Genomic DNA, 20,151 nt, shown 5'->3' with positions numbered 1-20,151 from the left:
GTCTCCAGTGCCAGTGGGCTGTGCCTGTGTGGGGTAAGGCGGGGGCACCTCCCAACTATGGTACTGTACTGTATGGCAAAAAAAATTTTCCCTGGAACCTAACCCCCGCATTTACATTAATTCTTATGGGGAAATTGGATTGGCTTAACATCGTTTCACTTAAAGTTGCATTTTTCAGGAACATAACTATAACGTTAAGTGAGGAGTTACTGTACGTTTTGACTGGTAGACTCATGTCAGGATAGCACTGTGATTCTGCTGAAGGAAAGAGGATGCAAGGGACATAGTGGGAAAATCCGTGGACTGCTGTGAACTACATCAGTGGTTCTCAAACTAGGGCCGCTGGTTGTTCAGGGAAAGCCCCTGGCAGGCCGGGCCGGTTTGTTTACCTGCCGTGTCCGCAGGTTCGGCCGATGGCGGCTCCCACTGGCCGCGGTTCACCGCTCCAGGCCAATGGGGGCTGCAGGAAGCAGCGCGGGCCGAGGTCCTAAGGCCTGCTGCAGTGCACTTCATACAGGGAGTGTGATGGGAGTGGGCTAGAGGCATGGCCAGGAGTTCTGTGAATTACATGGATCTGCTGCGCCACCTATGGAGAGCAGTTGCAGCCTCCAGCCACTGCTCTGCTCCTACCCTGCAGTGGTGTGTTGCAGGACAGTTTCACATAAGTTACTGTAAGCTGCAGAAGATATTGTCTTCCTTAACCTGGCGCACACATTGCTGAACATATGGTCGTTTACAGCATCTATGTTGCTCTAAATATCAAAAAACTGCCAGGAAAGGAATGGACTCACAACCAGGCTTAGCAGAATCCGGGAATCAACTGAGCTCTCGGCATTATGCGCTTTTGATCTTGGGTTTCAGCAAATGTGAAGCGCCTCTTAGAAACAATGAAGACTTCATGCAATAGCAGTTCAGAGCAAGTCATGGAGGGTTCTCCCTCCATACCACTAAAAAAATGCAGTTTATGGAAACAGAGTAATTCCTCCCCTGGATGAGGCTTTTATTGTTCATATTAATTACGAATATAGTTAAGAATATAAAGATTTTCTTAATAGCTCTGGGTTGTGAGCCAGATGCAGGCTGAATGTGCCAGTGTTTTCAGCCACTTTGCCACCATAAAACAACAAAGCCCCAATCTTACCCCACTAAAGGCAATGGGAGTTTTACTAGATTTAAATGTGTGCAGGACCAGACACCAAGGACATACTGGTGAACCTGAACAACTGGTTGTATTTTAGCTGTTAGTCTAAATCAGCTTTATAGTCTAATTATGATAAAGGATTCCTTTATTTCAGCCTCATTCTTTAGAATTTTGGGTAACATTTTCAAAAGCATCTAAGTGATGTAGGAGCCTCATGCCAAAGTCATTTTTGAAATGTCACTTGGGCACCTATGTGCTTTTGCAAATTTTACTCTTTGTCTATTGTTAGCCCCAATTTAGTGCATTTCTGAGGAACCTTTTGCTTCTTGCTGCAGAGGTCTTTTGAAAATGAGATGTTGCAATTTTCCATATTTGCTTTTGTTTAATTCTTGTATTTATTTTCCTTAGTTTATTTAAATAAATCAAGGTCTTGAAAAAACTACTTACAGAATTTTTTTACATCCCTTTCAGAAAGTGAACAATGTGCCACGCAGAGCTAAATTTTCAGGCACTTTAGTGTTGGAAATGCATCCCTAATTTGTGCACATAATCAGAGTACTTCTTAGAAACAGAAACAAACTGACTGTGCAAACTGGGTAAGTGTCTGCATTTGCACAACAATCTGGTAATTTTTGTGTGCAGTTGCAGTGATGTGGCTGATGACACAACAAGGAGCAATGGTCTCAAGTTGCAGTGGGGAAGGTCTAGGTTGGATATTAGGAAACACTATTTCACTAGGAGGGTGGTGAAGCACTGGAATGCATTACCTAGGGAGGTGGTGGAATCTCCTTCCTTGGAGGTTTTTAAGGTCCGGCTTGACAAAGCCCTGGCTGGGATGATTTAGTTGGGAATTGGTCCTGCTTTGAGCAGGGGGTTGGACTAGATGACCTCCTGAGGTCCCTTCCAACCCTGATATTCTATGATTCTATGATTCCAGGGCCGGCTCCAGGCACCAGCGCAGGAAGCAGGTGCTTGGGGCAGCCAATGGGAAAGGGCTGCCAAAGAATGAAGCAGCGCAGTAGAGCTGCCGTTGAAGTGCCGCCGATCGCAGCTTTTTTTCTTTTTTTTTTCCCTCGCCACTTGGGGTGGCAAAAAACCTGGAGCCGGCCGTGAGTGATTCCACATGCATATTACGTGCACTCTCACAACGCAGATGTACAACTGTACCTTTAACTGTTTGAAAATCTGGCCCACAAACTAAGTACAAATTCTGGTAAATTTATATAAATAACTTGTTTGAAAAGTATTTATACAGAAACCTCAGTAAATGAAGAAAAGGAAGATTGATAATTGGTTTAAAATTCTAATATCTGATGTGAGGACATTTGTAAGTGTACCACTCATTTTCTTAGTTGAAGACCTCCTCAGTTCACAATGATCAGTATCTAGTTATGAGTCAAGGAGGTGGTGTTTGGATCTGGGTCAGGATAAAGCTAGATTTCATAGTTCAAACAGGAAGGCAACAAAATCTTGCAAGCTGTTTGACAGACTGGATTGTAGACACTCATGAGAACAGTTATATTGTGCGATTCTGGCTTTCTATGATCTGGAAACAAGAAGTCTTATGGTCAAGGCACTGGACTGGGACTCAGCATATGTGACCTTAGGCAATTTACTTAATCTCTCTGTGCCATTCCCCACCTGTAAACCTGTGATAATAATACCTCCTTTCTCTGCTTTTGTCTATTTGGACTGTATGCTTTTTGAGACGGGGACGTTTCTTGCTATGTGTATGTCCAGCACCTACCGCAATGGGGCTTCAGTTTCAGTTGGGGTGTCTTAGCACTACTGTAATACAAATAATAATAGTAATAATAGAGGGGATATGATAGAGGTATATAAAATCATGAGTGATGTGGAGAAAGTAGTTAAGGAAAAGTTATTTACTTATTCCCATAATACAAGAACTAGGGGCCACCAAATGAAATTAATGGGCAGCAGGCTTAAAATAAATAAAAGGAAGTTCTTATTCACACAATGCACAGTCAATTTGTGGAACTCCTTTCCTGAGGAGGTTGTGAAGGCTAATACTATAACCGCATTTTAAAAAGAACTATTAGCCAGGATGGGTAAGGAATGGTGTCCCTAGCCTCTGTTTGTCAGAGGGTGGAGATGGATGGCAGGAGAGAGATCACTTGATCATTACCTGTTAGGTTCATTCCCTCTGGAGCACCTGGCATTGGCCACGCACTGTTGATAGACAGGATACTGGGCTAGATGGACCTTTGGTCTGACCCAGTACGGCCATTCTTATGTTCTTATGTAATAGAAATACTAAATCTTCCCCTTTTAGTTTTGAATTCAACTAGTACCCAAACCAGAGGTGGGCTTGGATCTAGGTGTTAGAATCCAAAGCCCTCCAAAATTCCAAGAAGCTACAATTTTAGGCACTTAGCCATGGCATTGATGAGTGCAGTAGAGCTAGATAAGATTGGATAGGGAAAGAAAGAAAGAATGTAAATAAATAGAATGAGAGACAGAACAGTGCTATCATTAATACCATTGCACAAATGAATGATGTCCTGTTTCTAGTCCTGCCATGCAGGATTATGGACTCTGTCATGTGCTTCCCTGGTGTCAGGGCCGGCTCCAGGAACCAGCTTAACAAGCAGGTGCTTGGGGCAGCCAAGGGAGGGGGACGGCACGTGCGGCAATTCGGGGGCGGCAGGTCTCTCACTCCCTCTGGGAGCGAAGGACCTGCCGCTGAACTGCCGCCACTGATCGCGATTGCGGCTTTTTTTTTTTTTTGCTTTGTGCGGCAGAAATGCTGGAGCCAGCCCTGCCTGGTGTGGTTGTGAGCCGAGAGCAGCACTGAGCCACCAGCAGAGCTGCTGAGTGGAGTCGTTCAGGAAATGGAATTTTCCTTTCACGGAAAATTTTGACATTTTGAAATTAATTTCAGTTCCAGTTTTGCACCGACTTTGTACCCAATTGACACGTCTTGGGTTCAAAAATTCAGTACTGGCTACCCATGAGCGCAGTGTTGCTGGTAGTATAAATGTATTAGTAAATCAGCAGTGACGGGTATTTGGAAGGATTACAGGAGCGCAGTATTTGAAACCAAAGCAAATCGAATGAATCATAGAATATCAGGGTTGGAAGGGACCTCAAGAGGTCATCTAGTCCAACCCCCTGCTCAAAGCAGGACCTAAACCCCAACTAAATCATCCCCCCCGCGCCGCCCCCTCCAGGCGCCACCCAAAGCACATGCTTGGTGGTCTGGTGCCTGGAGCCGGCCCTGAGAGGGGAAGAGGCAGTGGGGAAGGCACATTTCTTTTTTTTTTTTTGCTTCGGCGGCATTCCGGCCGCTTTTATTTTATTTTATTTTTTTGGCTTGGGGCGGCTGGAGCCATCTTATGATCGCATTATATCCGAATTCGCGTTATCGCAGGGCATGTAATCGCAGGGTTTCACTGTACATGCGTACAGATGAGTCAGTTGATTATAAAAGATTGACAGCACACAGTGGCCCTAAGCCAGCACACAGGAGGTAATAATGCATTTGTGACATTTACAACTGGAATCTGGAAATTAATCAGGGAACGCTCAGACTGATCACAGATCATCTTAAAACAGACTCCCATGTACTAAATCTAATGTAAGTCCACATTGTGGCTCATCAGTCTTTTGAGCAATCAACCTATTTCTGGGAATTTACCAAACAGCCTTTTAAAAACATTTTTCTTGGGCTCATGATTTTTGCCAGGTTAGCTCATTACTGGCTTTAGCCTGCCCACCTTTAGTCAGGCAAAACACCCCCGTTGAAGTCAGTAATGACTGGGGAATCCCATCTTGCACACGTTTTGCATTCATAACGCCTATTTGAGTGAACGGGAGGTCAATGCATAAAGGCCTTTTAGGACTGGACTGTAAGTAAGGATGCAGCAGGATTTAGAATTTACCAATAGGCCTTTTTAATTATTTCTCTGCTATGTCATTATTTTTGCCTGCTTAGTACAGACGGCAGCTGAACCTGTTCCCATTGAAGTCAAGGGGATATTTCCCAGACTCAAGAGCAGGATCAGCCCATTGGAGTATCCTTTCTCTTTGCAGATGGGGGAGGAATCCTTTCCATAAAATATATTTAGGGCAAAACAGTAAATACATGCCTCCTGACTGACAGCAGGAATTCAAAGGAGCATGAAAAGAAAAGCCTGTCTGCACCAGGAATAATTATTGTGTCGGTTACAACACAGTAAATGCTTCTGCATGGCTTTCCGTGAGGAGGTGATACTTGAAGGGAGGCTGCTCAAAGGGGAGTATTAAAAATTCCAAGAGCTTTGTCCATACTTCTCTGCAGCCCAGCGGGACAAAGGAGACGAGCTGCTTTGATTTGCATTAGATCTGATTAATTGAACGAGCACTTTCTCTTTAGGTAGGATACAAATAATTAGCCTCTTCTAATGGGTGTTTAACGTCCGTCTTATCATTTGGACTTACAGCAAACATTTGCATTTTAGTTCTGGGCACTGGAAATGATTCTCTGATTTTCTCTTCTAACCAGTCGCAAAGAATTCTCTGGATGGGCTGGGAAGCCATAAAGTTAAAAATCTCCCTTACTCTAATGTCTTCTATTTACAAAATTTTGCCTATTATTTGCTCCAGTTTTATGCATTCAATCTTAAATGTGTTTTCAATATCTACCGTAATTTAGCCTTTTTTTATTCCTGTTATGTGGCATGCTTTTAGGTTTTCCAATTTTTAGCGAGGCTTTCTCTTTAATAATTCAGCTCTCATTTCTCCAGTTTCCCCAAGAAGCTTTGATCTGCTTTTGAAAAACCAAAATGTGTTACATTTTTCATTACTTTTATGACCTACTTATTATATTTAATATTAATTAAGTGCTAAACTAATATTGCACTGCTATGTCTGAAATTGTTCCCTGAACGTTAACATTACTGACCCAGTTGTTTAATTTGTTTAGTTAGTATTTTTGAATACATTTGTTTACTTACATTAAGCTTTTTAAATACCATTTTAATCATTCTACTTTTTTTTTTTTTAAACTGTGGTTAATTGCTTTAAGGTTTTAGGTTTGATTTGTTTGGTTGGTTTTGAGGGTGTTGTTTCTGTGTATTCTCTGGGTGCCAATAAAAATGTTGGTATTTTTCTGCATACTTTATTATAGCACACCAAGTAGAAGGTATTTTTATATTAAATGTCAAAAAGTGTCCAGTTTTCTGCTGGTTTTTTTTAACATTAGTTTTTCTGTCTTAATTATTTTATTAAAAAAAAAAGTCATGAATAGAGTAATTCCTTTCTTAGGTGAACAATGACTAGCATAAAAACCTAATACAAGTGAAACAATAACTTTAACTTTATTACAGTACTCTTGCCATTAAATAGGTAATGTTCTTATAAAAAGACATTTTCATTTCCATTTAGAAGTTTTGTCTTAACTTCTATCCATTGTGATTTAATGACATATCAGGTAGTTTGAACTTATATTGACTAGATTTTATTCATTCACTTTATTATCGCTCTATTTCAGTGCTTTCCCCAATGTTTTCTACAGTTGTTTTTACTGTATTTCTCACAGTATACTCCACCTCTCTTTTTTTCAATCAACTTTGCCATTTGCCCATGTGATAAAAGGAACCTATGCTCTGCATTGTTCAGCAAAAACTTTTTTGTTTCTTCTGTACTCACACTTTCACTATTAAGCTTTGGGACAGGATTCTATACTCCATAAAGCCAACAGCCATTTTGATTTAGTGAGGTGGACCAGTTAGGTCCCTTCAAGGGATAATTTTACAGCAGATTTTGTGACCCTTTCTAAACGTTTTGCTTATTTGCATGAGTCTCTTCATTTTGTATCTCGTACTGCACTGAGCATATCTTCAGCTCTTAAACAATAATCCAACGCTTGATCTTCATTCACTTTTAAACCACATTTTGAAAGAGAATTTGTGGTGACTTTATGTTCCCAGTGCTTATAATCTAATTTAGTTCTATTTCTCTGCTCATTTCTCTATTTTTTCAGCAGGAAAAAAATTATTGGTGAAATATATAATAAGAATCCTTATGAAATTGCAGATAAAGTTATTGGCCCCCACACAAAATTACTCCCCCCAAAATTACTCCCCCCAAAAAGTGAATGAAGAGAATTTTGCAAGGCTAACCTGAAGATTTTTTCATTCATTCTGCCCTAGCTAAGCATACTATGTGCAACACTTAGACATAGGAATAACTTGAGAGTGGTGCCATTGAAGCCATGCGAGTAAAGTTTTTCTAATGTCTAAGTGTTTTTGCAGGATCAGGCCCTGTTTAGAGCCAAAGTGGAAGGTTTTAACATCTGTTATGATAAAATTTAAAGGCTTTTATTATCTACAGGGTTTTTGTTAAAATGCAATACATAAAGGAATTTTTAAAAACTACCATCGCTTGTTAACTCAAAAACAAACTCGTTAGACTGACCTCACACTTGGTAAAGCAACCTCCAGCCTTTCATGTATTTATACCTGCTCCTGTATTTTTCACTTCATGCATCTGATGAAGTGGGTTCTAGCCCACGAAAGCTTATGCCCAAGTAAATTTGTTAGTCTCTAAGGTGCCACAAGGATTCTTCGTTGTTTTTTCAAAAACAAAAATATCTCTGCATTTGCTTATGAAATCTGGGTTTCAATTTTCACTTTTCCTTTTAATCATTTTTTATAGGAGAGGTGTTTTAATAGCACTTAATTTTTTCTACCAGGAACTTAAGTGAAATATTCTGACAATTCTTTCTGTGCCACTGGCATATTCTTATGAAACGTTTCCTTTTCTCCATGTTTTCATTTTGTTTCAATAAATTTCTGTGCTAAGAAAAATCAGGGGTTATTTCACACCCACAAATGCACGGGGCATAATTTAATTATTTATAAAATCAGACATGCCAATTCTCTCTGTTTAGGAAGAGCCATTCTTATTGTTTAGCAAAATATTAACCCCTTTTTTTAAAAAAAAAAATTCTGTCCCTAAAGCTCTTCTAGTCCAAAATACTTGAATGGTATTTATAGGACCTATTTTCCCTTTTTAAATATTAGCACTTTTAAGTGTTCGATTTCATGTATTTCTAAGGTGTCTGTGATTGGGACATCTAATCCTACAGGCTGCTCCATGCAAGCGAACTCCTGCTTCCACACAAAGCCCCGCTTGAAGTCAATAGGCTCTACTCGGAGCAGCTCAGAGGGCTGGGAAGTAATTGCAGTGTTTGTTTGCAGGCATGCTTTATTGGCCAGATTCTTTGTGAAAATAACGGTGGGCAATACATTTATTGAATAGCTTGCACAGGAATGGTGACAAACGCTGCTTCTAGGAAACGTATACAGTAATCCACATTTTAGTAGCCAGGCTGACCTGAGTCTAATGCATTCCTGTAATCGATTAACAACATCAGCTACAAAGAATCCATTCCGAGGCAGAGTCACACTGAATCCACACAGATTTATTTCTCATACTCAAACTATTTCTAAACCGCTTTTCCCCCTCCTTTTGGCGCAGAGAAGCAATTTGGAGTCATTTATCTGAAGGCAAATACACTTTGCAGTTGAAATGAGGAAAATGTCAGCATGTGCAGTACTACAAAGCAGAGGCCTTAGGCAAATGAACAGTCTGAATTAGATATTTGTAAAGCAGGCCCCGAATCCTGTGAGCAGATCCCTACACGTAGACAGGGCCCTTCTAGCACAGAGCTCATGCAAGGCATGCCTGCATAGATCCATTTGCAAGATGAGAGTATAAATTTGGAGACTAGGGGGAAAAAACACATTTGGAAAGAGAAGATGGCACTGGTATGGTAGGGTGACCAAACAGCAAGTGTGAAAAATCGGGACAGAGGGTGGGAGGTAATAGGCACCTCTATAAGACAAAGCTCCGAATATCAGAACTGTGCCTATAAAATTGGGACATCTGGGCATCCTATGGTATGGTTATAGGAGGAATTTATGAGCGCTATCCTGTCGCCATTCTGCAATCCTACAAAACCACTACTAAAATCATCTCAGTATATAGGGGTCGTTATTCAGTTAAATTAAATATTGTTTGCATCCCCAGAAGTGAAACAGTATGCTCCAGCAACCGATCCCTGGCTTGGACACACCCCATCCCCCCCAATCCTGGCATAGATGGAACCCACCACACGCAGAGCTTCCTCCTCTATGGAAGGGTTGCTCAGCTGTCCCCAGCACTGTCACCAACCTCCCTACTCCAGAACCTGGGGAGACTTGTACATGGGTTCTGAGGTGTGCACAGGGAGATGTGGGTGGAGATTATGGTGGCTGCCAGCATGGAAGGCACACCAATAGCCTGTTCTCCCCGCCCCCAACACACACACACAGCCTGCAGCAATGGAGCAGAAAAAATGATAGAACCATGAGCAGTATTATCTTCCACAGGTCCCAGGGGCTGCCAGGCCTACAAGCTCCATTGGCATAGCACTATCAGAGATCCTGAGGGGGCGCCACTGGGGCCAGAGCCAACACAGGGCCTCTGGAGAGATAATCCTGACCTCCTGTGGATCTTTGGGGATATAGGAGAGCTCCTCTCATAGGTCAGGGTATATCTGGGCCTGTTTGCAATCTGTTTCATGCACTAATGCAGACCGTTCAACCACTTCGGTTCCTCTTTCCCTCTTCTGCATTTTACCCCAAAGATAAAAGACAAGTTGAAAGAAGAGAAATTAATTTGCATTAAGTGCAAAACTGTTTAGTCTGATTGGCAGAGATATACAACTAGCTGTTCCTCTGTCCCTTCTTCTGGTCTCATTGAATGCACTCAGATGTTAGGTCTTGGGCCTTCACTTCCCCTGGGATGGAATCCCATGGTTCTCCCATTCTTAGATTAGGCTCTGGACTACAGTACACTATGCATCTATTAAGATTATGAGGGAGGTCTGACTGGGTTCATTACCTAAGAATATAAGAACAGTCATATTGGGTGAGACCAATGGTCTTCCAACAGTGGCCAATGCTGCATGCTTCAGAGAGAATGAACAGAACAGGGCAATTATTGAGTGATTCATCCCCTGTCGTCCAGTCCCAGCACCTGGCACTCAGAGGTTTAGGACACCCAGAGCATGGAGTTGCATCCCTGACCATCGTGGCTAATAGCCATTGATGGACCTAGCCTCCATGAACTTATCTAAATCTAATTCTGTTTTGAACCCAGTTATACTTTTGAATCCAGTTATACTTCACAACATCCCCTGCCAATGAGTTCAACGGGTTCACTGTGTGTTGTATGAAGTACTTCCTTTCATTGGTTTTAAACCTGGGCCCTGGTTCTTGTGTTGTGTGAAGGGATAAATAACACTTCCTTATTCACACTATTCATGATTTTATAAACCTCTATCATATCCCCCTTTAGTTGTCTCTTGTTCAAGCTGAACAGTCCCCGTCTTTTTAAACTCTCCTCATATGGAAGCTGTTCCATAACCCTAATCATTTTTGTTGCCCTTCTCTGTACCTTTTCCAATTCTAATGGATCTTGTTTGAGATGGGGCAACCAGAATTGCACGCAGTATTCAAGGTGTAGGTATACCATGGCTTTATATAGTGGCATTACAATATTTACTGTCTTATTGTCAATCCCTTTCCTAATGGTTACTAATATTCCTTTAGCTTTTTTTTATTGCTGCTGCACATTGAGCAGATGTTTTCAGAGAACTATCCACAATGATTTCAAGATCTCTTTCTTGAGTGGTAACAGCTAATTTAGACCCCATCATTTTGTATGTATCGTTGGGATTATGTTTTCCAATGTGCATTGCTTTGTATTTATCAACTTGCCTTCAGAAGCTTGTGATCAGTGGGTAAAATAGGTGACCAGACATCTTTCTCAGAACACAGTATTGTTTAATATAACAGAATGAACAAAGCATAAGCCAAGAGGGAGAGAATTTTAAAACAGAAGGTCTCTCTATATGTCTATCTTACTCTAAAGCCTACTACCCAGTAGTAGTGGCCCAGGCAGTTTTTGCTTCCTCAGCTTCATCAAACAGCCTTACTTTATAGAGTCACTTTTTAACTGTTTAGTGTCCTATTGATCTTTTGGCACCCAGCCACAGAAAAGGAAATCATGTAACTTTGCTGGTGCCTGCAAAACTGTCTTCCCAGCGAACAGACATGTTTACTGGGAAGTTGCTTAACTGGCATCATTGCGCTGACCTAACTGCATGCTATTAAATTAAACCAACAGCTGCATACAATAAACATTCCAATAAGGCCATGCAGTAACTATCCCAATAATCAGGTGCTATACAGTATTCATAAATTATTACAGATCAGCCCCACATGCTTCCCATTGATCATTAAAATCAGGCAAAAAAATTACAAATTCCCAATACCCCTTTCACTTGGCTGGAACAAGTCCCCCCAGTTCATCATTGCAGTGTTGCATTTTCTGCCATTCAGCAGTAATTAAGAGTGTGTAAATGTTTCCATTATAATCTTCTCATTTTGGTTTAAAAATTCACTCCATCCTGGAATCTGGCATAGTGTCTCATCATGAAAGTGAACCTCCCAAGGGGAGGGTAAGGGTCCAATTTAAACAAACAAACCAACCAACCCACCCTAATCCATTTGGCCACTTTAAAGCTGGAGGTGGATTACTTAACATTCAGTTCACCCACAGAGAACATTAAATAGAAATGTTCTCAATGAGCTGCAGTCAACTTTAATTTTCTCCCTGCATCAAAACACACACAATAACTACATACTCAAAATTACCATGTTGTTAAATGCATGTTGATAAATGCAATTTAAAGTTGATAAATGCAAAGTAATGCACATTGGAAAGCATAATCCCAACTATAAATATAAAATGATGGGGTCTAAATTAGCTGTTACCATTCAAGAAAAAGATCTTGGAGTGATTGTGGATAGTTCTCTGAAAACATCCACTCAATGTGCAGCAGCAGTCAAAAAAGCAAACAGAATGCTAGGAACAATTAAGAAAGGGATAGATAATAGGACAGAAAATATCATGTTGCCTCTATATAAATCCATGGTACGCCCACATCTTGACTACTGTGTGCAGATGCGGTTGCCCCCATCTCAAAAAAGATATATTGGAATTGGAAAAGGTTCAGAAAAGGGCAACAAAAATTATTAGGGGTATAGAACGGCTTCCATATAAGGAGAGATTAATAAAACTGTGACTTTTCAGCTTGGAAAAGGGACAGCTAAGGGGAGATATGATTGAGGTCTATAAAATCATGACTGGTGTAGAGAAAGTAGATAAGGAAGTGTTGTTTACTACTTCTCATAACACAAGAACTAGGGGTCACCAAATGAAATGAATAGGCAGCAGGTTTAAAACAAATAAAAGTATTTCTTCGCACAACACACTGTCAACCTGTGGAACTCCTTGCCAGAGGATGTTGTGAAGGCCAAGACCATAACAGAGTTCAAAAAAGAACTAGATAAATTCATGGAGGCTAGGTCCATCAGTGGCTATTAGCCAGGATGGACAGGAATGATGTCCCTAGCCTCTGTTTTCCAGAAGCTGGGAATGAGTGATGGGATGGATCACTTGATGATTACCTGTTCTGTTCATTCCCTCCGGGGCATCTGGCATTGGCCACTGTTGGAAGACAGGATACTGGGGTAGATGGACCTTTGGTCTGACCCAGTAGGCCCATTCTTATGTTCTTATGTATCATGCTTTCCATTTACATTATGAGCTCTTATGTTATGGAGAATTCCACCAGGTGACTAATGTCAACCAGCCAAAATCAGCAACAAAACCCTCCCCCGCAAAAAACAAACAAACAAAAAAATTCATACAACAACCAACAGACTAAACTTCTTCTTTGCAAGTTTCTGTTGCAATGTTTTGAAAAAGTGAACATTTGGGGAAAAAATTATTTTTAGAAAATGGTGGTTTTCAGTCAAATATTTTTCCATATGAACACTTTCCACTAGCTCCAATAACAACCCCTTCTGGAGCGGATATACAGTAGAACTTCAGAATTTCAAACACCTCAGGAATGTTTGTAACTCTGAAATGTTTGTAACTGAACAAAACATTATGGTTGTTCTTTCAAAAGTTTACAACTGAACATTGACTTAATACAGCTTTGAAACTCTACTAGGCTGAAGAAAAATGCTGCTTTCCCTTTATTTTTTTAATAATTTAAGTTTAATTTTGCCTTTGTTTGTTTGTTTGTTTGTTTGTTTGTTTTCTGCTGGTCTCTGCTGCTGCCTGATTGCGTACTTCTGATTCCAAATGAGGGGTGTGGTTGATTGGTCAGTTCGTAACTCTGGTGGCGTTCATAACTCTGAGGTTCTATTGTAACTTGCATCCTATCCTAGGTGTTCCTCTACTAGCAACAAAATGCAACAAATATATGAAGCGATCCACTCTAAAATGCAAACAATAAGCATGTTTTCCAAGTCTGAGATTCTTCTGGGAATTTACTGTGTTTCACTAGATAATCTTTTGCAACCCCAAAACTTTCACCACAATTAGAGCATGAAATTTTGTTTGTATTCTGACATGTGCCTAATTTAGCAGCAGTTATGTGATTGTAAACTCATTGCAGAACATACAGTATGATTTAACTTAACACTTCCAAACATTTTACTCTATGAAGGTATTAAACACAGCAATACTGTGAAATTGAAGGCTATTTTGTCTGTGAACCTGAATCACTCCATAGTAAATCATTTCTAAGCTCTTTTCTCCACTCTTCCCTCGCACCCTCTATAATTTGTGACTGATTTTGGTGTTCATGGAAGCACAATTTCTTTTCTCCCCAGGATGGAAGATAAGAACTTCTTCCTTGCTTTATTTCTCTGCTCCATTTTGCTTTCAACTGCCTATTCGCACATGATCTTTGAGGAGAACAGAGACGCCCATCTGGCAACCAGCAACAAAATGAAACTCCCAGATCTCCCACCCATCTCTATAGTAGGTTAGTAAAATGCTATTTGGTGGCAAGCTGAAGCACTTTGCAGAAAACAGCGTGGTTATAAATTAAGAGGGTGCATGTTGACATCTGACTAGAAAAGGGGTGGGCAAACTTTTTGGGCTGTGGGCCACATCTGAGTACGGAAATTGTATGCAGGGCTAGGGCAGGGGGTTGGGGTGCTGGAGGGAGTGTGGGAGGGGGTGCAGTGTGCAGGAAGGGGTTCAGGGCAAAGGATTGGGGCACAGGAGGGGTGTGGAGTGTATGAGGGGGCTCAGGGAAGGGGGTTGATGTGCAGGAGGGGTGCGGGGTGCCAGGGCCGGCTTTAGGAAGTGCGGGGCCCAATTCGAACAGTTTCAACGGGGCCCCAGCAGGGATGACTAAAAAAAAAAAGCCACTTAAAAAGAACCCTTTCATTTCTTCCATGTATTATTTATTTTCCATGACTGTATAAATAATAACAAAATTATATATTACATACATTGTGTCATATTAATTAGCTAATGATCACTTTCATATTAGGAAAATAATTTATATTTTGATAGTTGTACAACTGATTTTCTTCAATAATGTTTATTTTATTAAAATTCATAAAATATTTCCTTATATATATATTGTGCCCTCTTCCCCTGCGCCTCCCGGCCCGCGGAAACAAACCCTGCTTCCCCAGCGCCGCCTCGCCGAAACAGCTGTGGGCCGAAAACGTAAGGTTGGCGGGGGGGGAAGGGGAGAAAGAAACGGCACACATAGGGTGACCAGATCACAGCAGTAAAATAGGGCCTGACCCCTCCCCGCTCGGCCCCACCATCACACCCCTCTTCACCCCCTAGCCCCCCGCTGGCTTGCTGAATCCGTCCTAGTCAGTCCCCCACCCACCACTTGCCTCCTTTCACCTTCTCCCTCCCCTGCCAGAAACCCCCATGCCCACCCCTAGAACCCCTGCTGGCTCACTGCTTGCCTCTTTACCCACCCGCTGCTTGCCCACCCGCTCGCCGCTCACCCCCCCCAAGTATAAAGCCTCATTCAAAGACCCAGGGGTCACTATATTACTGCACACAGCAGTCAATCAGTGCAGTTGTAGATAAATCGCTGCATTATGCGTTTTTGTATAACTTTTATATGACTTTGTATTGAACCTTGATAATGTTATAGCTGGCCCCTAAGGTAGTATAATTAAGGTAAAAGAAAAATGTCTTTTTGCTAGAAGTAGAATAAGATCTTCCCCCCACTTTGTAATCAATTGACCTGTTGAATGAATGAGGTGTGAATGAGGAAGGTGTGGAAGGCAGGCACTTCCAGACAGCTGCAACCCTTGGAGAGGGGCTGGGAGCCAGCCAAGGAGAGCTTTGCCCAGGGCTGGGTGGGACAGAGTTTGGGTGCAGGCTCTGGGCTGGGGCATGGTGTGGGGTGCAGGATGGGTGGAGGGGTGCAGGCTCTGGGAGGGAGTGCGGAGGGGTGGGTGCAGGCTCTGGGACAGAGTTTGGGGGCCGGAGAGGGGGTGGTGGGTACTGGGGGGGAGGGGACTGCCATCCCATGTGGCTTCCTTCCTCCCCTGCTGCCCCTCACCATAGCCTCGGTGGGAGATGAGGCTGCCCCTTGCCCAGTGTTTGCAGGAGTGGTGGCTGGGGGGAAACCCAGTCAAACTCTGGTTTTACTCTTTCATTGATGGATCACTTTAACCCCTTACAAGCCTCTTCCCGCCTCTCTCACCCCCCTTTTCTACTGGGCTTGTTTGATCTTTACAGTGGAGCCAGATGAAAACCACAAACCCCAGCGAGAGCAACAGGCTGGAAGACTAGACTGAACCCACCACCCACCCAGCCTAGTCCATCCCAGAGCCCAGGATGGAGGACAAATGTCCCCCCACCCCCAGGCCACCTGCTTCCACTCCTGGCCTCTCCTAGCGCCGCCAGAGATTCTGTGTGGCTGCATCAGGTGGGATTTCAACTGGATCCCCCCCGCTAAATTCACCCCTGTTTTGCGACCACTCCGCACCAAGAGCACCTTCCTTCCCTTCCCTAGAGCTGCTGGATGGCTAGAAAGCTGAGCTGGGTGTTTGATCAATCCGGAATATTATCGTGGCCCCCCCCCCCAAAAAAAACTTAATGTCCACACAGCTTGGGGGGGGATATTCCTCCCCCCCAAAGCCAGTCTATTTTATTGTTGCAGGGCAAATGAAGGAGCCAGAGTTTAATGGAAATATTCAGCCCCTACAGTGGTCTTGCTGCAGGGGAAGCAGAGTTGATGGGAAGGGAACTGGTTTGGATAGGAGCCCCCGTCCCCCTCCTTTGCAAAATAATTTGGGGAGGGGAATCAGATCACTCCGTGCCTCAGTTTCCCCTCTCTCGGGGGAGGGGGGAGAGATAAAAGTCTCAGCCTGACGTGTTGCAGACCTTTCACATTCTCCCCTCTAGATGTATTTGATTTCCTCCTCCAAACCTCCCTCTCTCTCTCACCTGGAATTCACAGCATTGAGTACCGGCTCCGGGCTTTCTTCCTGGGTTACATGATCCCGAGTTTAGTTTTGAAACAGACACAGGCAGGCACAAACTCACCCTCAAACAGCAACACCACCGAAAACCACAAAACCAACCCAATATTACAAACCTATGGGGAAATCAAAGGGTCAAACACTCACTGACCGGAGCCCCAGCAGCTGCTCAGGTGAGTGAGGTCCACACTACAGAGATTCCTGTCTCCCACTGGACCGGAAGCCCCCTTGGTGTCTCCTCCAGGTGAGTGCTGGCAGGAGGGGAGAGGAAGGCTGCAAAGCACATGTGCGTTCTCCCCCGCTCCCGACCTGCAACAGCCGCCGCTGCCTCTGCCTCAGCCCCCTGCCGGCCAGCGTCTCTCGTTGCCTAGCAGCAACAGCTGCTGCTTCCCGGAGAGCCACAGAGCTTTGCTTCAGGCAGGGACACTGCCCGATCTGGGCGGAGCCCTCTTAGGGGCGGGGCCCAATTCAGGGGAATCGGTGGAATCGGTCTAAAGCCGGTCCTGCGGGGTGTAGCAGGGGACTCAGGGCAGGGAGTGGGGGTGCAGGAGGGGTGCAAGGTGCAGGCAGGGGACTTAGGGCAGGGAGTTGGGGAGCAGGGTGCAGGAGGGGTTCAGGCTCCGGCCTGGCGCTGCTTACCTGAAGCGGCTCCGGGATGGCAGCAGCGCACACTGGGGCCAGGGCAGGCTCCCTGCATGCCTATCCTGTCCCTGGCCCCGCGTCGCTCTAGGAAGCACTGCGGCCCCTGGGGGAGGGGGAGCAGAGGGCTCCGCGTGCGCTGCCCTTACTGCGCCTCCAGGTACCTCCCCCAAAGCTCCCATTGGCCGCAGTTCCCCATTCCTGGCCAATGGGAGCTGCGGGGGGTGATGCCTGGAGGCAAGGGCAACGCACGGAGCCCTCTGCTCCCCCGCCCAGGAGCTGCAGGGATGTGGAGCCCGGCCACTTCTGAGAGCAGCACGGGGCCCGTGGCGCCATGGGGGGAAATCCTGTGAGCCAGATCCAAAGCCCTGAGGGGCCGTAGTTTGCCCATCCCTGGGCTAGATGGTCACAATGGCTCTTCGGGCTTTGCAATCTAAGAATTATTAACCTGGTGTAGCTATAAAACCAAAGTGAGTGCAAACGGGGTGTGAATCATGCTCATTATTGTTTAATAGCACTTGTCACTCACTTTACACCAGTGTAAATTACTACAGAGGGTGCTGGGCAGTGGAGAATTGGGTCCTCTCAAGTCAGGATTGAGGCACATTGGCAGGGAAGGATCTGGGGGGCTCATCCTGTTGCTGCTGGGCTATACAGAGGAGCAAGCATGTGCTGATTGATACAGCAAAGGGCTGGGAGTCTGGAGCTCAGGATTCTGTTCTGGCTCCGCCACTGACTCCCTCTGTGACCATGAGCAAGTTACCTCACCACTTCCCTGTCTGGAAAATGGAACTAATAATGCCTGCCTCAGGAGGTATGTTGTGAACCCTAAAGATGATACTTAGAGGGTTGCACATTTCATTGCTCATGTAGTCTGAGCTCAGTGTTATCCCAACTTTTTATGCACAAATGGAGGCCCAGAGGACCTCCGCTAGCCTTAGGTTCAAAGTTACAGCAAACAGAGGTAAACACCGTAGCAAAAGGTACATTTACAAGTTGAGAAAACAAAGATAAAAACTAACACGCCTTGCCTGGCTGTTTACTTACAAGTTTGAAATATAAGAGACTTGTTCAGAAAGATTTGGAGAGCATGGATTGATGTCTGGTCCCTCTTAGTCCCAAGAGTGAACAACCCCCAAAACAAAGAGCACAAACAAAAGCCTTCCCCCCACCAAGATTTGAAAGTATCTTGTCCCCTTATTGGTCCTTTGGGTCAGGTGTCAGCCAGGTTACCTGAGCTTCTTAACCCTTTACAGGTAAAAGGATTTTGGAGTCTCTGGCCAGGAGGGATTATACTATGGTACACAGGAGGGCTGTTACCCTTCCCTTTATAGTTATGACATGGGTTAAGAAAAATATTTTAACTGACCTATTGTTCTCAAATCCCAATTCAATTACAGTAGAAAAATTACAAAACAGATTTGATTATGGATGGTCCTCATCAACAAACAATATCGGGTTTTCATAAATGGCCTGCAGCGATTCTACTTTGGATATCAAATCACATCTCTCAAGCTAAGCAGGGTTGGACTTGGTTAGTGCTGATTGAATGTGCAATTACTCATCTTATTTGCATGTGCAATTACTGGGACTGCACACATTCCAAAAAGCCGGGCATGTCCAAGAAAATAGGGAGGGGTCGTGGGGCTTGGATCCAGGCTGGAGCCGCTGGGGCCGGAGTCGGCGCCGCTCGGCCAGAGCTGGGCCGGAGCCACTCGGCCAGAACCGGGGCCCAAGCCGAGCCGGACCGGAGCCACTGGGGCTGGGGGTGCTCGACCGCTGGCCGGCGCCACTCGGCCAGGGCCAGTGCCCCAGGGCCCGAGCCGAGCTGGAGTCACCGGGGCCGGGGCCAGAGCCACCAGGGCTTGGACGGGCTGGAGCCACTCGGCTGGAACCGGGGCCGGCGCCCCAGGGCCCGAGCCAAGCCGGGCATGCCAGGGCCAGAACCGCTCGGCTGGGGGGGCCAGACTGGGCCATGCCCCCTCGCGCCCCCCCCCGCCACTGCCCCAGCCCCAGCTTACCTGCTGCCTGCCTATTTCAGGCTTCCCACAAACATTTGATTCGCGGGAAGCGGGGGGGCGGGGGAGGAGCAGGGGGCGGAGCGTTCAGGAGAGGGGGCGGAGTTGGGATGGGGACTTTGGGGAAGGGGCGGAGTTGGGGCAGGGCTGGCGCCCCGTGGAGTGTCCTCTTTTTGTTTTTTTAAAATATGGTAACCCTATCAAAAGCGACCAGCACACTTCTATGGCAGCAGCTCCTAGGTGGGGTGTGCTGGGGGGTCTCCGCGCGCCGCTGCCCCCCAGGCACCACCCCCGCAGCTCCCACTGGCCACAGTTCCTGGCCAATGGGAGCTGCAGAGTCGGGGCGGGGGCAGCGCACAGAGACATACACCCCCAGGGCTGCAGGGACATGCCACCCGCTTCTGGGAGTGGCGTGGAGCGAGGGTGGGCAGGAAGCTGCCTTAGCCCCACTGTGCTGCCAGTGGTGGCTGGGGGCCCAGGCGGGGCTGGGGGGGGGGGGGAGACCCAGCCCCAAACAATGGTGGAGCTGGGCTCCCGGGCCCTGAATATTCCTGGAGCATGGGCACCATGGGCCCATATAACTCACCGCCCCTGCTTCTGGATCTGGCACAGCTCTAGCCTCTGCTCCCCAGCTCAGCTTGGGCCTCTGCTTTCTCCTTACCTCGGCCCCACTCTGTCTGACCCAGGCAATTCCAGTTCACACGGAGGACGGGACCCCCCCTGGCCTCCTGACTCCCTGATTAGCTGCCCGCCCTGTCAGTCAGGCTGACCTGGAGCATTGGCCTCTCCCCATTGTTCCTGGGGACTGTCAGTCTCAGGGTCCTGATTTCCCTTCCCTCCCCCTTCCTTTTGGTACTGGGAGCTAGCCAACCAAAACTGCTTTTACAACAAGCTGCATGTCACACCTGATGGAGACACCGCCACCACCCCACAGAGCACTGTGGATACCTCCAAAGAGCCCAAGACACAGATC

At 45.3% G+C, this 20,151-nt stretch overlaps 1 protein-coding gene across 1 annotated transcript in view; it reads left to right on the top strand.

Annotated features, from left to right (window-relative positions):
* ASIP (agouti signaling protein) overlaps positions 1 to 20,151 on the top strand; it is a 51,146-nt gene that overhangs the window by 10,000 nt on the left and 20,995 nt on the right. The window contains exon 2 of the mRNA XM_054046286.1: positions 13,882 to 14,036. Within this exon, the coding sequence (XP_053902261.1) occupies positions 13,883 to 14,036 (154 nt within the window). The 5' untranslated portion in view covers position 13,882. The remainder of the gene's footprint in view (positions 1 to 13,881; positions 14,037 to 20,151) is intronic.

This window comes from Malaclemys terrapin, chromosome 12 (assembly GCF_027887155.1).
Source record: "Malaclemys terrapin pileata isolate rMalTer1 chromosome 12, rMalTer1.hap1, whole genome shotgun sequence".
NCBI classification, from domain to species: domain Eukaryota; kingdom Metazoa; phylum Chordata; order Testudines; family Emydidae; genus Malaclemys; species Malaclemys terrapin.
This window is presented reverse-complemented; position numbering and strand designations above follow the sequence as displayed.